At 36.9% G+C, this 21186-nt stretch overlaps 1 protein-coding gene across 1 annotated transcript in view; it reads left to right on the plus strand.

The window, feature by feature from the left end:
• Positions 1 to 4925, plus strand: part of MAP3K6 (mitogen-activated protein kinase kinase kinase 6) — a 1891200-nt gene extending 1886275 nt beyond the window's left edge. The window contains exon 29 of the mRNA XM_044084347.1: positions 3618 to 4925. Within this exon, the coding sequence (XP_043940282.1) occupies positions 3618 to 3687 (70 nt within the window). The 3' untranslated portion in view covers positions 3688 to 4925. The remainder of the gene's footprint in view (positions 1 to 3617) is intronic.
• Positions 4926 to 21186: the final 16261 nt, after the last annotated feature.

Genomic DNA, 21186 nt, shown 5'->3' on the forward strand with positions numbered 1-21186 from the left:
TTATTTATGATAGCCTCCATGCTATCCAGTGTGCCACATGCAGTCAATACAGAGGTCAGTACAGAGCCTAGTGTTATAGGCAGTTGTTTGAATCTGCTAACATCTGTCTGTCAGACAAATGTGACAGACAGCAGTGGCTTACACACAGATAATAATTACGGCACACTAAAGAGGTCCACCTTTTTCAGGTCTTGTCCTACAAGCTAGGGCATCCATACCCCTTATGTTAGGAAATTGCTGTAAGATCTTCAAGGGTGTTCTTCATGATCTGACCAGTATGCATATTTCTTTGATGTCCATGATTGTTATGCATCTGTCTGATATCTGTCCTGGCATGTGATGTGATGCAAATGTTTATTACATCATTCATTGCTCACAGGCATTACCTTTTCCCAAGATAATTATGATCTGTGTTTTATGTCTTCATCTGGAATTTCTTTATTACTGCAGTTGTTTTCATCACATTATACAGCTTAATGACAGATGAAGGATTCCATAAACATTTATTACTGCCTGCATTGCTGCCAGGCCATCTGAAACTGTGAGTGGTCCTATGTTACAACGCTTTCTTGTGTGTTGCTGCTGTTGAATTGCAGTTATGTTACTGTTCCCTGTAACTGCATGTGAGCATGCCCAGTATGACAATGTCTGAGATGTTTGCAAATCAGCAATGGAAAACTTGAAATCATGACATGTCATTCAATCTGTGCTGTCATTTGTCACATATATTAGCTGTGTTATTAGCTTACCATTTAGAATTTACATGACTATACAACATTTGCTTGTCTATTACATATTTGTAGGTGATAAACACCTTTTCCATGGGTGCCACTGACATTTCTTTGCAAAAACATCCCTTTTCTGATGTACTTGTTATTAACAGCTGTAAGGTCCATTTATTCTTGTATATACATGCTGAGACAGAGAATACAGCAGTGGTGTTGGCTTGCCTACATAAATTCCCTGTATTTACATCTCATATGTGATAACTGCAGTCTAGGCATTCATCCCGTAATGTATTTTCTGTCCTTACTAACTGTTATTTGAACTCAGCATTTTATTAATGTGTTTAACACATTTTCACTCCCCTTTGTTACATCTCAGCTTTATATCGCTATCACATCCTTTGTTAGCATGTATGTTTTTATTTATGTGCATAATTCCAGTATTGTCATTGACATTAATTATCATTACATCAGTATTTCAGGACTTGTGTTAGAAATACTTCTTTGACACTTCAGCACATTTGCCTGCAGTGTATTTCACTTCCCCTCCTTCAGTATTCTTTCACTGTACTTACCTTAATACTTCTGGGCTACACTACATGCTCATATCTGAGCTTTGCCTATGTGCAAGCTGTTTTGTTTACAATCTCTGCTCATGATTGCAAGCACATTTCTGTGGACATGAACTGTATTGCTTGTCATGAAAAGGTGCTTGCAAATGTGTAGGCTTAATGAGCAGCATGCATATTCAATTAATGCTGTTGCTCATAACACTACAATGCTTTCTTCATGTAGGCTTGGCGTGGTGCCTGCATAATTGTTACTGAATCCCAGGACTGTATTTAAGACAGTGACCTGGTCCTGAAGAGGGCGCCAGTTTGTCACAGGATATATACATGTGTGCATGGTTACACACACACACACACACACACACACACACACACACACACACACTCATGTGCATTCCCTTAGGATTTTGTAGGGGCTCCCCCATTCACTTACCTGCATATCTTTTGAGTGTGTCAAGAAACTGCTGAACTCCAAAAAAACACAGTGCTGACAAGGGGCAAACATAAGAGACTGTGCTCAGAAGGCACCCCAGTCAGATACCGAACCAGCAAACCAAGCACTAAGCACTGTATCACTTTGCTTTATATAACTATAAAGTAAAAAAAGTATGTCAGCATGCATCACTTACAATGACAGCACAACATAGCTGTACTGAAGATGTGAAACATGATCTCTTGTGTCTCAAACTTCTGAAAATAAATTGTAATTCAAGCAATTAATGAATTCCAAACTTCGGTGGCACACTTAAAGCATTTTCTGCAAGGAGCTTTCCCTCTACAACCCCAGCATAGGGGACCCTATAGCTGGTACCCATGCAAATGAAATGTACATACCCACATGCATATACACACACACACACATATATATATATATATATATATATATATATATATATATATATATATATATATGGGCCTACTTCAAAATGGTGAAATACCATATAATAAAATTCCACCTTATCCCGATGACAACACTGAACTTGCATTTACACGAATGCTGACATCACCAATAATTTTACCAGGGAAAGGAGGCAGTCAGCCAACATAAAGAAAAAAAACACACAATAAAGTATGTCAAACCCACACAAGGAGGCTTCACCCCCCCCCCAACTAAATATACCAACTCCGAGATCGCACTATAGTGGAGAAAAGGTCAAACTTCTGAATGTTTGCCGATTGCCTTCTTGCCCTGGTAAAATTATCAGTGATGTGAGCATGTAAATGCAAGTTCGGTATTGTCTTGATAATACGGAATTTGGTTTTATGATAATTTGTCGTTTTGAAGTAGACCCATATATATATATATATATATATATATATATATATATATATATTTTTATTTTTTTTTACACACACATACTTAGAGATTGATGTGCCTTGCATTAGACGATATTAGGAGGTACCTGAATCTTGGTCTCAGTATATGTGCCCCCAGTTTGCAGTTCTAAACGTCTAAGGATTGCAGCTGCTTTCCTTGGAATTTGAGCAGGTATCCCACAACATCTTGTAGGCCTGTTCTGTTGCCCTAAACTGTATTCTGAGTTTCACTCTCATATACCCAAATGAAAGTAGCTTTCCATCCTGTATTGGCTGCATGATGCATCAGTCTTATGCGTATAAATCAGCATCTGTTCAAGGTGTGCAGTATGTGGAAATTCTTTACATGTGCACAGTGCCAGTTTCTTTGATAAAACTTTTGAAGGCAGAAAAGAAGCCTGTAGTCATCCTGTGTCATGTCGCAGTCACAAAAAGAGATATGTGTTAAAAGATTCCAGGGATTCAGACAAAGATATGAAAATAATCATATGCTGAACTGAAAGGCTGCAGAGACATCAGCTGATAAAAGAAAAAAAAAAGATTGTCATTCTATTGTTAACATGGAAACACTGAAGTGTCTTATGACTGGAATGATAGAATAACATTTGTCATATTTATAGTATGTTGTTTCACTGAGTATTAAAAGTGCATGATTGTTTTTGAGTATCTAAGACATTGCTGCAAAATTACTGTAATGGATGGAGATACACCTGCTCTGGAAGTTTGTCATAATCTTCACTGAAGTTCAGAAGAGCAGATATATTATTTGCTATCTAAAACAAAACAGAATTAATGTAAAAAGATTTCTGTGCCCTTTCAGATGAAAATTCACTTGTTCTGGGAGTCTCTAGCTTTGCTTTTCTAAGATCATATTGACCACATTCTTTTATTTAGGACATACCACTCTGGTATGGCAGTCAGGCTCATTGCCTTAACTTTTGTTAGAAAATGTTCTAGAGTACTGGTGAAGGCATATAACTAAATTGATTTTCATTTCTTGTTTCAGGGGTGGAATGATTTGTAGAATTTGGGCAGCAATAACCCAGCACAGAGTGCACCAGAGAGTACAGACGTGACAAGATATCTCTGTTATCTGGACTATAGAGTTAATACCTGGTCAGTCTTAGGGTGAATTGCCAAAAGGAATTTATGAAAGACTTTGCAGGTCAAAAAAGATTCTCACAGAAGTGTAAGGGACAGCTTCAGCCAGTTCTTAATGTGAGTTGAAAAAAACTCTTTGTATTGCCGTGGCACAATGTATCGATGTATTATCTCCAGATGGCGTGTTTGTTCGTTCTGACTTGGCCATCTTTGTAAAGGTTAAGTGACAAAACATGGAAATTTATAATGCTGCTGCTAGAAAGACTTAACTGTTAAATAGTGAAGTCAGTGAAGGCAGACTCTTGAGAATTCCTCTACCCAATTCCTTGATGCCTCTAATTTAATTACCATTAAGTGTTTTATGTTCTGAGTCTTGAACCTTGCACTTAAACAGAAGAGAAAATCTGGACCAAAGCACACTAACCAGTTCTTTAGACTTTTGTCTGTTTAAATGGATTTTATCAGTGCATCCATTTACAGTTTGGATCTGTATAGGTCTGTCTCAGGTGAGCTGCTTGTACATTATGTCATAATGACCTGAAGTTCGGTCTTGTCTGGAACATACCACTCATCAAAAGCAATGGCAGCACAGCAGTTATGTTAACAGTAGCAAGGGATAGAAATTCAAGGCCTAATTATAGCTCTTTTTTGTCTTAAACTGAAGAATTTATGACTTTTTATATTGGTTCCCAGTTCCCCATTAATTTCCTTGTCTTCATGTCTCCGAAGAAAAGATAAACTGTCCACATGTAATACCTGAGTGTGCACTCTGGTTATGAGTATTATAACAGAATTATGTATCTGTGGGATTGTCAATGCATCATTATTTGTTATTCTTGTCAATTTAACCTAACTCATTACCTCCAGATCAGCAGGTGAAAACAAAAAAATAAGGTTTCCCCTTAATGAATGTCCCCCATGGAAACAGCCTCATAAACACTAGAATGTACATAGTAGTGAAGTTTTACATTATCGATCTACCATCAAAATTTTAAAATTAACCCTTTATAACCTTAATTAAAGGAAGTGCAAAACCAGGGTAAAACAGAGAAATTTAAAGGACTTTTACATTTATTACAAAGCTTAAAAGTGATTTTAGATATATTACTTGGCACTGAGGAGGCAGTCATATGCGATGTGTTGTGACCAAACAGAAAAATAAAGCAAGTTATATGATTGTTTAGAACCCTGTGTATCTGTTGTGTGTGTGTATGTGTGTATTATATATAAATATATATCTATATATATATATATATATATACACACACACACACACATATATATATATATATATATATATATATATATATATATATATGTATGTGTGTGTGTGTGTATATACATACACACGCAAACACATATATGTATATATATGCACACATGCACGCACACATATATACACACACACATATCTATATTTATTTATATATATATATATATATATATATACACACACACACACACAGCGTTTGTGTATATCTGACAATGAAACTCATCAAATGGCTGAATTGTAATCTACTGTGGGCCCCTGTATCCCTCCCAAACCTCCTCCTAAATTCTATTCTAAGGTTACACTATCTCAGGACTGTGTCACATCATACCTCCTATATTCCATTTCTAAGGGCATATTGTCTCAGGACAGGGGCAACACTGTGTCATAGCCAAGCACAAATTACTCCTGCTTGCTCCTAAATACTGCAGTAATAGGTATGTGGTGGCTGTGAGGGGTGGGGTGGGGGGCTTGGCTCATCCATAAAACAGTTTGACTATTTAGATAATTATTTTTACTAAGTTCCATCTTTCCCCTCTTGTCTTTAGACTCCTGTGCTTTGGAAACTAGTTCTTCATTCACCTTTGGTAGATCTATGTATGTATTTGAACCTAATGCTTACAACTCTTGCCAAGCATTGTAAAGTTATGCGTGCTCTTTAGGCAGTGGCGGCTGGTGACTTCAAATCAAAGGGGGGCTGCAGGAGACAACTGAATGGGTGGGGTCAAGGGGTGTGTGGCCAACTAGAAAGGGGAGGAGCTATTCTCAAAACCACAAAAACTAACTTTAATTAAATACGCTGCCCTGGGTGGCAAACCATCATTATGAGAGTCCAATCAAGACAAAAATAAGTGTAGAAGAATAAAAATATTTCAATGCATTGGCTGCATGACAGCTTACTTAATATCTAGATGGAAACAAAAGGTTGTGAGGCATGAAAAAATAAATTACTTTTTAAATGCATTACTGGAATGCCAGTCAAAATCAAGTACAAGAAAAACCAGAAGCACTCAACTCAAACCACTTCTCCTTGCACTGCAGTTCTAATTATAATTTATATTCATCTTTATTAAAGTACCAAGTAACATGCTGAAAGTAGAAATCTCTGTGATGCCCCTCACTTGTAAAAATGTTTCTTATCCAAAAAAGACCTGCTGCCTGACAACTATCTACTTGTTTCATGGGGAAAACATGTAAGTAAAAAATGAAAAGCAAACAAGAAACAAGCTCAAGATACATTGCCTAAAGGATTACTGTACAGGTTATGGACCACACATGGTTGGCATTCTGTTTAGTTTACGGGTAAAGTCTGTAGAGATGACCGGAAGTCTCCAACAAGTGTAATGAGCTTTTTAAAATAATGAAATCCTGTCCTTTAATACCCAAGGCTTATACATTATCTAGTCAAGTATTCTCTGCATGGCAACAACAGAAAGGCTTTCAATGTTGGCAATTCTTTAACAGTATGCTTATTAAAGCTTACTTGCATCTTACGATTTCAGACAAGCTTACCTTATGGTCATTAAAGCATTGCTACTTAAACACAGAGCAACAGGCACTTTGAGTAATAAGCATAAATCAACAGTACAAAAATATGACAGAAACCAGACCTTTCTGCAAAATCAAGGACAGATGAAAAGCCACTGTAGTACTTGTGTCTACCTTGGATGGGGGGGACACACTGCACATTTACACTGCATAACTACTCCTTGCCTTGCTTGGACACATCCAGAGTCACTACATGGTGGAGTGGGGTGCAACAAGTATGTCACAATTTGAAATGTCTCTGGCTGACTGTGATGGCCCTGACACATGTGTCATACCCCTCAACCTCAGAACAAGAAATCTGGACAAAGCCATACACAGAAGTGGGACAAATGCCCAAAAATAAGGACAATTTTAAATATTGCTCTAATAAACTTAGAAAGATAATAGAATAGGTCTTGCATTAGTATGACTTTTCTGAAGGGTATAAAATCTGAAACTCAAATGTCTGTCATTATTTTCTAACTTCATTCTTTAGTGATTTGTCACTAATTTGCCAAAAACACAATTTTATGAAAAATGGACCAAATGTGATGCAAAAATATAAAATAGCCACACAATACAGCTGGGAACCTGTCAAAGAAGGGACACTTTAATATTAGTACTGCTAACTTGAGCAGCTGACAAAATAAAAGAATCTACATGCATTTCAAGTAATCTATAACTTTGATTATTACAGTTATTTCTTAATTGTAAACCCTCCGTGTTTTCTTCCAAAATTGCTATTTTGCGGAGGGATTATTAGGGGGAAGAGCAACATTTTGAGCCAAAATCGGGGACAGTTGAGAGGTTGGCTATGCCTAATTCTATAAAGCAATTTATTTCCATGTACCTCTCAACCTGTTAATGCAGTAAATCTGAACAAGGCCAAATATATTGCGGGGACATATAAACAGTACTAAAAATTGCTCTTGTATAAATTGGGACAGTTGATAGAATAACAGTTCTTACTTTAGCATGCATTTTTTCTGAAGGTTATAAAGTCTGAAACTCAGTGTATCATTATTTAGTGACTTAATTTCTAAATGATTTGCCAGAAAACTTCAAATGTTATGAAGAGCAAACCAAAAATAAGAAGCAAAAATCTATTCATTCTTTGAAAATCTGGACAGTTGGGAGGTATAGTTCAGCTGGGCCTGTCTGAGTTTGCTGCCCTTCCCCCCTGACAAAATCATGGTTGAATGGAGCCTCTGCAGCCATTCCAATGAACCATTACTTGGCTATTTCACTCCATTTACCATAAACACTAATGTGCATACTGCTTTACTTCTGTGATGAGTTGGACTTCATTTGAAAGTTTCATTTTGTATTTTACCGCACAAACACTAAGTCATCTACTAAATAAAGCAATGCAGTCTCACAATGAAAACTTAGCATTAAAACTTCTCTGCCCTTGAAACTCACATTCATTGAAACAGCATTGAAACCCACATTCAAAGAAAATACATTTTGCCAGTGGCAGATAAAGATTAATTTTGGGCTGTTTTCAAATCATAGGCCCCTTGCATATGAAACATACATGTGCTCTTTGATACACCTTCCTCATTGTACTAAATTATATTCCTTGTACAATATATTACAGTTGTTAGAGGGCGTTTTAAATTTGTTTTGAACATTTTTCCAGTAAGCAATGAAACAAAATGCATGCACCCATAATGACAAACCTGCCCAGTTCAGAACATTTATCATAAAAGTCTACTCAGACTTCCACAGTCCACCATTATCAGTAAATATAAACAATTCTACAGTCCACCATTATCAGTAAATATGCACAATTCTACAGTCCACCATTATCAGTAAATATGCACAATTTTACAGTCCACCATTATCAGTAAATATGCATAATTCTACAGTCCATTATCAGTAAATATGCACAATTCTACAGTCCATTATCAGTAAATATGCACTATCTCTAAAGAAAGAAAAGTCATCTAAATAATTCCACATTAAAGAAATCTGTAACTAATGAAGAGGTTGCTGCTAGCAAACACCTTTATATTTCATGGTTTCATCGAAAAATAAAGTGTCTGTTGCCCCTCAGGAATAAATTGCCTATATTACATTAAAAAAATGATAAGCTAGTAATACTGCAAGAGGAAATGGATGGCAAACTGATAACGGACTCATAGTATCTTCACCCAGGAGAACATTCTCAATACGGCAGCATCCACCCCGTGTGGGAGTAAACCCACAGCCTTCTGCATCAAAGGCAAGTACACATCCTGTTGTGCTATTAACAAGGCAAGCCAACTTCACTTAAGCAACACTAAACTTCTGTTCCCCTGCAGCTCTCAGCTCCTTGTAAAATCTGCTTAATGCTCAACTTCACAGCACAAGAAAACTGGAAAAAGCCAAAATGTATTGGGGGGGGTCAAAAGCCAGAAAACCAGGGACACAAACATTGCTTGTATAATCTTGGAAAGTTGCTAGAACCATACATTTTACTGCCAAGCTCCCTGTGCAAAACAGACCAACATACCACTACGCCAAATCAGCTGCTTTGTAAAAGAGGAAGACTGAAACTTAAATGGCTATCATTTAGTGAATTCAGTTCTCACCATAGCTGTCAACTTCTTAGTACAAAACACCTGGACAAACCCAGTAATGAGGGAATACAGCCCTCAAACATTCAGTGAATTCAGTTCTTGCCATAGCTGTCAACCTTAGCACAAAAAAACTGGACAAAGCCAATAATGGGGGAATACAGTCCCAAAAATAGGGACAAATTTCAAATATTCATCTTATAAACTTAGAAAATTGCTAGAATAAAAGGTTGTGTTATGGTTGTGTTACTATGTATTTTCTGAAGAACATGAAGTCTGAAATTCAAATGCCTGTCAATTTTACTGCTGACAGAATAAAAACAATTTTCAGCAGAGACCCAAGGAGAAATACTGCAGACACGTCTTTGTAAAATGACAGGGCACCAGAGCAAATCCACACAAACACAGGGAGGAGATGCAGACTGTACACAGAAGGCACCCCAGCCAAGAATCAAACCAGAAAACCTATAGCTGTGAGGCAACAATACTACCACTGCACCATCAAATATGCAAGGACTTAAACATTCAGAAACCTGAAGTCTGAAATTCAAATGCCTGTCAATTTTATTTAACATTTGTTAATCAGGACAGTCTGATTTGGAACAAAAAAAAAAATTTCAGCAGAGGCCCAGGAAGAAATAATGCAGACATGTATTTGTAACATGGGAGGACACAAAAGCAAACCCACACAAACACAGGGAGAAGATAAAGACCCCACAAAGAAGGCACCCCAGCCAAGAAGCAAACCTGAGAACCTGCAGCTGTGAGGCAACAATGCTACAACTGCACCATCAAATATCAAGCATTGCAACATTTACAAACCACATATATTATGAGGAACAAATCAGATCAAATATGAGGCAAAAATCTGCAGTTTCTTTTTCACAAATGGTGGTGGGTAGGAAATTCAGGTCTTTAACACCTGCATACAAGGTACAGGGTTCAAGCCTGAGGTATTCCCTACCACACACACACACACACACCTGTAGTAGCAAACCATAAAAACTAAATATGCTGCACTGGGTGCCAAACAGTTATCATGAGAGTCCAATCAAGACAAAATGAAGTGTAGAAGAATAAAAATATTTCAATGCATTGGCTGCATGATAGCTTAATATCTAGATGGAAATAAAAAGTTTGTGAGGCATGAAAAAATAAATTACTTTTTAAATACATTAATGGAATGCCAGTCAAAATCAAGTATAAGAAAAACAAGCAGCACTCAACACAAACCACTTCTTGCACTGCAGTTCTAATTATAATGTATATTCAGCTTTATTAAAGTAACAAGTAACATGCTGAAAGTAGAAATCTCTGATGCCCCCACTTGTAAAAATGTTCCTTATCCAAAAAAAGACCTGCTGCCTGACATCTACTTGTTTCATGGGGAAAACATGATCAAAGTAAAAAGTGAAATGCAAACAAGAAATAAGCTCAAGATACATTGCTTAAAAGGATTACTGTACAGGTTATGGACCACGCGATTGGCATTCGGTTTACGGGTAAAGCCTGCAGAGATGACTGGAAGTCTCCAAGTGTAATGCAACTCTTAAAATAATGTAATGCTGTCCTTTATTACAAATACTGGCATATGCATTTCAATACCCAAGGCTTATACATTATCTAGTTAAGTATTCTCTACATGTCAACAGAAAGGCTTTCAATGTTGGCAATTCTTTAACAGTATGCTTATTAAAGCTTACTTGCATCTTGCAATCTCAGCCAAGCTTACCTGATGGTCATTAAAGTATTGCTACTTAAACACAGAGCAACAGGCACTTTGAGTAATAAGCATAAATCAACAGTACAAAAAATATGACAGAAACCAGACCATTCTGTAAAAATCAAGGACAGATGAAAAGCCACTCTAGTACTTGTGTCTACCTTGGATGGGTGGGATTCTCTGCAGATTTACACTGCATAACTACTATTTGCCTTGCTTCGACACATCCAGAGTCACTACATGGGGGAGTGGGGTGTAACAAGTATGTCACAGTTTGAAATGTCTCTGGCTGACTTGTGATGGCCCTTACACATTTGTCATACCTCTCAACCTCAGAGCAAGAAATCTGGACAAAGCCATACAAAGAAATGGGACAAAGACCCAAAAATAAGGACATTTTTTAAAATATTGCTCTTATAAACTTAGAAATCTAATAGAGGTCTTGCATTAGTATGAATTTTCTGAATGGTATGAAATCTGAAACTCAAATGTCTGTCGTTATTTTCTAACTTCAGTCTGTAATTATTTGTCACTAATTTGCCAAAAAAACACAATTTTATGAAAAATGGACCACAAATGTGATGTAAAGATATAAAATAGCAACACAATACAGCTGGGAACCTGTCAAAGAAGGGACACTTTAATATTAGTACTGCTAACTTGAGCAGCTGACAAAATAAAATAATCTACATGCATTTCTGAAATAAAAGTAATCTGATTATTACAGTTATTTCTTAATTATAAACCCTCCATGTTTTCTTCCAAAATTGCTATTTTGCAGAGGGATCATTAGGGGAAGAGCAACATTTTGAGTCAAAATCAGGGACAGTTCAGAGGTTTGGCTATGCCTAATTCTATAAAGCAATTTATTTGCATGTTCCTCTCAACCTGTTAATGCAATAAATCTGGACAAGGCCAAATATATTGGGGGAACATATAAACAGTACTAATAATTGCTCTTCTATAAACTGAGACATAAATCTGGACAAGGCCAAATATATTGGGGGGAACATATAAACAGTACTAAAAATTGCTCTTCTATAAACTGGGACAGTTGATAGAACAGGTCTTACTTTAGCATGCATTTTTCTGAAGGTTATGAAGTCTGAAACTAGGTGTGTCATTATTTAGTGACTTAATTCCTAAATGATTTGCCAGAAAACTACAATTTTTTATGAGGAACAAACCAAAAATAAGAAGCAAAAAATCTATTCATTCTTTGAAAATCTGGAGAGTTGGGAGGTATAGTTCAGCTGGGGCTGTCTAAGTTTGCCGCCCTTCCTCCTCACAAAACCATGGTCGAATGGATCCTCCCTGCAGCCATTCCAATGATCCATTACTTTGCTATTTCACTCCATTTACCATAAACACTAATGTGCATACTGATTTACTTCTATGATGATTTGAACTTCATTTGAAAGTTTTATTTTTGCATTTTACAGCACAAACACTAAGACATCTGCTAAACAAACTTGGCATTAAACCTTCTCTGCCCTTGAAACTCACATTCATTGAAACAACATTAAAACCCACATTCAAAGAAAATACATTTTACCCGTGGCAGATAAAAATTAATTCTGGGCTGTTTTCAAATCATAGGCCTTGCATATGAAACATACATGTGCTCTTTGATACACCTTCCTATTGCTTTGAACATTTTTCCAGTAAACAATGAAACAAAACTTTCCAATTCAGAACATTTCCATCATAAAAGTCTACTCAGACTTCTACAGTCCACTATTATCAGTAAATATGCACAATTCTACAGTCCACCATTATCAGTAAATATGCACAATCTCTGAAGTAGTAAAAAAGTCATCTAAATAATTCCACGTTAAATAAATCTGTAATGAAGAGGTTGGTGCTAGCAATCACCTTTATATTTCATGGTTTCATCGAAAAATAAAGTGTCTGATGCCCCTGTGGAATAAATTGCCTAAATTACATTAAAAATAAGCTAGTAAACTTGCAATAGGAAATGGATGGCAAACTGATAACGGGGTCATAGTTAGTATCTTAATTTTCTGTACGGCAGCATTCACCCCTTATGGGAGTAGAACCAACAACCTTCTGCATCAAAAGTAAGTACACAACCTTTTGTGCTATTAGCAATGTGAGTTGCCTTAGCATCATCAGCACTAAACTTGTCTTCCCCTGCAGCTCTCATCTCCTTGTAAAATCTACTCAATACTCAACTGCATCTCAACTTCGCAGCACAAGAAGTCTGGAAAAAGCCAAATGTATTGGGGTGGGTCAAAAGGGCAAAAACCAGGGACACATTAAACATTGCTTGTATAATCTTGGAAAGCTGCTAGAATAAAATGCTGTGTTACCACCATACATTTTACTGCCAAGGTCCCTGTGCAAAAGAGTCAGAACAACATACCACTATGCCAAATCACCTGCTTTGTGAAAGAAAAATGCTGTGTTACCACCATACATTTTACTGCCAAGGTCCCTGTGCAAAACAGTCAACAGCAACATACCACTACGCCAAATCAGCTGCATTGTGAAAGAGAGGAGGACTGAAACTTAAATGGCTATCATTTAATGAATTCAGTTCTCACCATAGCTGTCAACCTCTTAGCACAAAACACCTGGACAAACCCAGTAATGAGGAATCCTCAAACATATTCAATGAATTCAGTTCTTGCCATAGCTGTCAACCTTAGCACAAAAAACCTGGACAAAGCCACTAACAGGGTATTACAGTCCCAAAAATAAGGACAAATTTCAAATAGCCATCTTATAAACTTAAAAAATTGCTATAATAAAAGTTGTGTTACTATATATTTATTGCTAGAATAAAACGTTGTTTTTTTACTATGTATTTTCTGAATAATATGAAGTCTGAAATTCAAATGCCTGTCAGTTTTACTTCTGACGGAACAAAAACAATTTTCAGCAGAGGCCCAGGGAGAAATACTGTAGACACATGTCTTTGTAAAATGGCAGGACACCAGAGCAAATTCACACAAACACAGGGATAAGATGCAGACTCCACACAGAAGGCACCCCAGCCAAGAATCAAACCAGAAAACCTATAGCTGTGAGGCAACAATACTGCCACTGCACCATCAAATATGTAAGGAACTAAACATTCAGAAACCTGAAGTCTGAAATTCAAATGCCTGTCAATTTTATTTAACATTTGTTAATCAGGACAGTCTGACTTGGAACAAAAACAATTCTCAGCAGAGGCCCAGGAAGAAATAATGCAGACATGTCTTTGTAACATGGGAGGACACAAAAGTAAACACACACAAACACAGGGAGAAGATACAGACCCCCCCCCCACAAAGAAGGCACCCCAGCCAAGAAGCAAACCTGAGAACCTGCAGCTGTGAGGCAACAATGCTACCACTGCACCATCAAATATCAAGTATTGCAATATTTCTAAACCACAGATATTATGAGGAACAGTTCAGATCAAATATGAGGCAAAAATCTGCAATTTTTTTACAAATGGTGGTGTGTAGGGAATTCAGGTCTTTAACACCTGCATACAAGGTACAGGGTTCAAGCCTGAGGTATTCCCTACCACACCACCATGAGCATAAACACCAGTATATTGCACCAGGGGCATTTACACACACACACACACACAATCCCTGTACACTTACCTGGTCCTGTAGTACATCCCTGTCCCCACACCACCATTACTTCCATAAATCCAGGTCCCTGTCCACAAAACAGTCGAAAACCCCCGACGAGTGCAGCTGAAAACCCATGCAAATCTGACCTTGCCTGTTGCGACCCGTGCAAATCTGACCTTGCCCGTCGCGACCCTGACGAGTGCAGCTGAAAACCTGTGCAAATCTGACCTTGCCCATCACGAGATCTTCCCCTGCAGCAAGCTCCAATCCAGACCCGAGATCCTTCTCCTGACTGCCGACCTTGCAGTCCGACCCCGACGCATTTCCCCAGCGAGTTCCCAGTCAGTCTATGCAGTTTAAAACTGCATAGACTTGTGGGAGCGCTCCTGTTCATGTATCTCAATCAGGACAGCTGCTGAGACCATCTGCGCATGCTCCATGCTCCATGCTCTAGACTGTCTCAGCAGCAGTCTGGACTAGTGCGCATGCGCGAAATTTTAAAATATTTTTTTCTTTTTATTTTTTTTATTTTGTTAATTTGAAGTTGAGGGGGCTGCAGTCCGGCAGTCCAATAGCACGGGATGCCCCCGTCTTTAAGGAAGTTTCTCATGTGATGAGGACATGTAGGAGGATAGGACAAATTGTATTAAATTTGTGCACTTTTGTTTATTGCACTTAAAGTCTTATAACCCATTTTAATTCTTGTGGTTTGTACTTTTGCTGTTAATTGGAGTTTTGACCACTTTTATAAACATATTACCTTTAGGTTTTTCAATGGGTTAACTGAAACAGCAGATGCCATTTTTTGCAATGGTTGAAGCAATAAAAATTTGCGGGGAGGCATAACTTTTCTAATCTGTATTGCAGAATGTGTTCATTACTGATATGAATTAATTTGATACATCAAAGGAAGTTTACTATAAGGGGAAAGGGCATTATTGAACTATGAAAAAATACTTAAGTTTCATTAATGAATATCATTTGTGAGCTATAAAGCAATAAAGTTGTCAATGTTTTGACTGCTATTTCTGTTATGCCTCTTATGAATTTTTTTGTGCTTGTAACAACTGGCTTAATTCAAAGAATTTTTAAGCAATGTAGCTTGCATATGTGTGTGTATGTTTGTGTGTGTGTGTTTGTATGTGTATATATATATATATATATATGTATGGTTCCTCTTCAAACCATCGAACGTTGAAAACATTGAAGTTCAGATCATCGAGACCAGAACATCGAGTTTGAAAACAGCAAAGGTTTGAAGGGTAAGAAAAAAGTAAGTGTAGGAGGGAGAATGTTTGTGTTTTTGTGCCCTGCATACTATGTCTGTGTATGTGCCATCTGTGTGATGGCACTACAGATAGGGTATGGAAAATCTCCCATTTAGCACTTCTGCATATACTGCTAAACAGGAGCTTTCCCTTTACTCCACTGTAGTGCGGTCTCGGATTTGGAATATTAAAGTAGGGGGGTGTGGGTGGAGCAGCCCCCCACATGGGGAGTGCAGAGGGGAGAAGCCCCCCTGCATACAATTGTTAACGTTTATTTTTCTTTGTTTTTTTTTTTGTTACACTTGTAACCTTTGATGTTTCAAAATTCGATGTTGTGGTCTCGATGATCAGAATTTCGATGTTTTGAAAGTTCGATGGTTAGAAGTGGAACCATATATACTCAAAATAAAGACTGCTTACCTGTACTGACCAAGACTTCTGCAAGAGGAGAAAGATAGATACAACTCCTTTCTGACAGAAACTTTCAGCAACCTCTGACTAAGGGCTTCATTTGGTAAGACACTGTAATACAACATATGAATAAGGGTCTTCTGTAATTGGAGCACTTTATACAGACTTAACCAAGGGCTTTCTGAGACAAATTTTGCAGCACACAACTAAAGTATGGCTTCTCTTTTATTGAGTAACTCAGGACAAACCTAAGGGGCCCAAATGGAGAGATGATAAGTCAGCAAGTAAGGGGTAGTATTGCTGAAATTGAATTCATCCTCAAGTCTTGGTGAGTACCTTCATGAGGTGAATCCTGTTTTCACAAAATCTCACCAAGATGACACTAATATATAGACTGTATTTAAATTGCATATATAATGGACAGAAGTAGGTTAAAATTAAAAAAAAGATAGCTGGTTGCACAAGACCCAGGATAAAAAAGTGCCCAATCCTGGTAGGCACACTGGTGCCGGGACTGCAAAAGATGATAGTGCAGAATCCTCAAAATACGTAAACATTGCTACAATGGGGCCAGGCCAGGCCCTGGGGGGATGGCCCCCCCTGTTTTAGAAGGAAGTAGTAGTACACAAAAATCACAAAAACAAATATGCCAAAGAAGAACCATAAAGATGATAAAGTGAACTATTGAGGATAAGAAAGAAATTATGTATTGTTACTATTGTGCAAAAAGCCCAGAATTTCCAGACACACGATATACAAAATGATTACGAGAGAAATTAGAGGAAAGAAAAATACTTCTACAAGAAAAACTGTCAGAAGCTTCAAATAAAAATTTGTATTCATTAATACAACACATTTGTAAAAAACAGTATATAGATCAAGAAACTTTGATCTGTTTGGAAAAAGAAGCATCTGAGGAAGTGAAAAAATATAAACAACAAAACCTAGAGATTTTTGAAAGGTATAAAAAAGAAATATGGACATGGGAAAGAAAGAGAGATTTGATATGGTGCAATATTTATGCAAAGGAGAAAGCCAGATTAATCAATATAAAGAAGGCAGCCCCAAAGATATTCGAATTTAAATACAGGAAAAGGCATCCAGATATGGAAAAGTTCACAATAAAATAATATCACAAAGAAAGAATGTAGAAAAGAAGATTAGTAAAGTAGAAGTTAAAAATAAACTAGAAGTTGAAGTCATGGAGTGCCTGTGAACTGATGGATTTTGTGTAGAAGGTCTAACACAGGTAACATCACAAAGTCAGGAGAAGCAGGAAGATCTTGCAACATCTGAAAAAGAAATATGGACATGGGAAAGAAAAACAGATTTAATATGGTGTGATATTTATGCAAAGGAGAAAGCAGAAGTAACCAATACATAAAAAGCAGCACCAAAGATATTTGAAGAGAAATACAGACAACGGAATCCAGACATGGAAAACTGTACAATACAAAAAATAAGAAGACAAAGAGGAAAAATAGAACAGGAGATTAGTAATGGAGAAGTTAAAGAAATAATAACTGAGGTTATGGGGTACCTGCAAAGTGAAGGATTCAGTGTAGAAAATATAATTCATAAAGCACTACAACAGGATAGAGCAATGTATATCCAAATTAAAGGGAAACCAGATGCCATATGAAGATATTTTGGAGCCTTCCACAGGAAACCAGTATAAACATTCACTTGAACTTGGACAGCAAGGGAAGGAACAGGAAGCTGTGGACACTGATGCAGTCAATGTTGAGGAGTGATAGGCCAATGAATTTCCACATGAAAGAGAGCAACGAATGGCAGAGAATGAAGTTGAAGAGAATTGGCTACAGGAAGATGCTATATAACATTCTAAAGAATGCCCGTGGGAAATGTAAAACAAAAAATGTGCCCTTAGTTTAGAAGTAAATGAGTTAAGAGAAGAGTTGCTTGATTTAATAGATATATTAAGATCAATTAAAGAAATAGACTGCAGAAGGTCAATAAAACTCAAAAAGTCAGAAGTTTGATAAAACAAATGAACACAGTAATTAGGACTGTCCATAGAGATCCATGTTATATAACAGAAGTAAACAGGGTATATTACTGTGCGGCTAAATTAATAACTGATAAATTTCTATCACAAGAACACAGGGTATTGAGGGAAAGGAAGGGGAGAAATTGAATACCATCATGGAAGTATCAAATAGAGAAAACTATAAAGCAGTTAAGACAAGAAGTGTCACTGTTAGAGTAAGATAAAAGAGGGAACAGATCAACAAAAACACTAAGAAAGATAGATGTGATAAAAGCAATGTGCAGTATTAGAACAGATCAGGATCTATCATGCACTATCACAAATAAACTAAAAATCTCAGCACAGGCAGAAAAACTTAGAAGATACACAGAAAAATATAAAGGAAAAGTACAAAATAAGCCATTTATTGAGAACCAAAAATTGAAAGACCACCAAAAAAAGAAGAAATAGATACATTTTGGCAAAGTGTCTATGAAGATCCTGTGGAACATAACAAAAATGCTAAATGGATAGTAGAAGTAAAAGAATGAATAAGAAGTTTAAAGGTACAGGATATGAAATGGGATGAAGTAACAGCCAGAGAGATTGAAGCAAAGTTAAGAAAAGCCTCTAATTGAAAACCCTGGCCTAGATGTAGTACCTAACTTTTAGCTGAAAGTATTAACATCTTTGCACAAAGATTTAGCCATGAGAAAGAACTATTTATATGCTCACCCCAAACAGACATCAACCTGACTAACAACAGGAAAAACAATGCACCTACATAAGAGTGAACCTGCCAGCTACCCTAAAAATTATAGACCAATAATTTGCCGTCTGAAGACTTATAAACTATACACAGGAATTGATGACAGAGTTTATAGTCATTTGGAAGAAAACTCAATTATGACAGTAGAACAAATAGGCAATAAAAGAAAGCCATATGGAACAAAGGATCATTTGTTGTTAAATAAAGTCATAGTGGAGAACTGTAAAAAGGGGAAGAATCTAAGTATGGCATGGATTGACTACAAAAAAGCATTTGCTAGAATCCCAAATTCATGGATAAAAGAGTGCCTAAAAATGTATAAGATACACCCTACACTGATCGACTACATTTACAGTGAGTATGAAGCAGTGCAGACCACTTTGCATTTAAGCCATGATAAAGAATAAATTACTATCCGAGGGATAAAATTTCAAAGGGGGATATTCCAGGGTGGCTCTCTGTCACTGCTGCTATTTTACCTTGCCCTCAACCATTAAGCTGTCTACTTAACAGCTTATTCCAGGGTGACTCTGTGTCACTGCTGCTATTCTGCCTTGCCCTTAGCCATTAAGCTGTCTACTTAACAGCTTATGCCATTGCTATAATTTGGCTCCTAGAAAACAGCAGTGTAAAGACTTCTCATCTTCTCTTTGTCAATAATTTAAAACTGTATAGCTCATCAGATGAGGAACATAAAGCACAACTACAAGTTGTCAAAACTTTTTTAGATGATATAAAATGTCATATGGTCTTGATAAATGTGCAAAAGCAACCTTTAAAGCAGGAAAACTTCAGCAGCAGGAAAACATCAGTTTGGGACAAGAATGTGATATAAAAGAACTTGAGCAAGAGGGAGTGTATAAATATTTTGGAATTGATGAAGGATCAACAATAAAACATGAACAAATGTGAGTAAAACTTAGAAATATTTTAGAAGACTTAAATTAACCCTGAAAACAGCATTGACATCTAGGAACAAAAGCCAAGCTATAAACCAATTTGCTGTTCCTGTCCTAACTTACAGTTTTGGAGTTATTGACTGGCCCCAAAATGTATTAGATAGATTAGATAGGAAAACAAGAAGGATGCTTCATGCTCACCAAATGATTTATGAAAATCAGTGCATACTAAGATTATATACTCCCCATTCCGAAGGAGGGATGGGCCTCACTGAAATTCATTACATGCATAGATCTGTAATCATGGGACTTCACACATATCTGCTAACCTCATAAGACCCAAATGTAGTGAAAGTTTTGAAACATGAGGAGAATAAATATAAGATAACTTTTCTGCTTAGCAGAAACATATCAATGTCAAGCAGGAATAGAAATCAAACCAGACGTTGATAAAAATCAGGCAGCAGCTGAATGTGCAAAAAACAAAAGAAAGAATATAAGATGAAGGATCAGACGAGAAGGCAAGAAATGTGGAAAATGCATAAATATAGCTGCAAATATAGAAGACTTCTGGAAGAACCTTGTGTTGATCAGGAATGGTTAAGCAGAGGCAAATTCAAACCAACAGATAAAAAGTTAATACTGGCAGCCCAAGATAGTGGGCTGCACACACATTGATTTACAAAGTCCATTGAACATGTGGGAGAAACAGACAAATGTAGGTTTTGTAAAACCAAATTGGACACACCTCATTGCTGGCTGTGACATACTAATGACAGAAGGACTGTATACTGAAAGGCAGAATAATGTAGCAAGACTGTTGCACTGGGGATTGTGCAAACATTATGGTACTGAAGTGGCAGGAAAACACTGGAGACGTAAGCCACAAAGCATCATAGAAAATGATAAAGTTTAAATAACATAGTATCGTCCATTACCAACAGTTCAAAAGATAGATGCTAGAAAACTGAATATAGTGGCCCATGAAAAGAAGACAAAAGTTGCATTGATCATTGAAATCGTCACACCCAGTGACTACAGTGTCTTGCATACAGAGAAACACAGAGTCATAAAATATCAGGATCTGCAGGTAGAAATGAGAGCAATGTGGAAGAAAGATACCCAGACAGTTTCAATAGTAGTAGGAGCAACGGGTCTTATAAAAAAGAATCTACAATCATATTTAGATATGTTACCAATACATGTAACCCCATACGAATTGCAGAAGGAGTCATTACTGGGAACACTGCAGGTGCTGCAGAGAGCACTTTTGCCTGTCATCAAAGATTGAAACAATACTAATTTCATGAACTTTAATCATACTTGACTTAGGAATGGGGTCCATTCCTGTTATGGTATTAGAAACCCAAAAGAGTTCGAGAAATTAAAAAAGACAAATGTAAAGACTAGTGACAAGTGACAGAGGAGAAAGAGTTAAGTACAAAAATCTAAGCAGGTTC

The sequence above is a fragment of the Protopterus annectens genome, chromosome 1.part1, assembly GCF_019279795.1.
Source record: "Protopterus annectens isolate FY-2018-M chromosome 1.part1, PAN1.0, whole genome shotgun sequence".
NCBI lineage: Eukaryota > Metazoa > Chordata > Ceratodontiformes > Protopteridae > Protopterus > Protopterus annectens.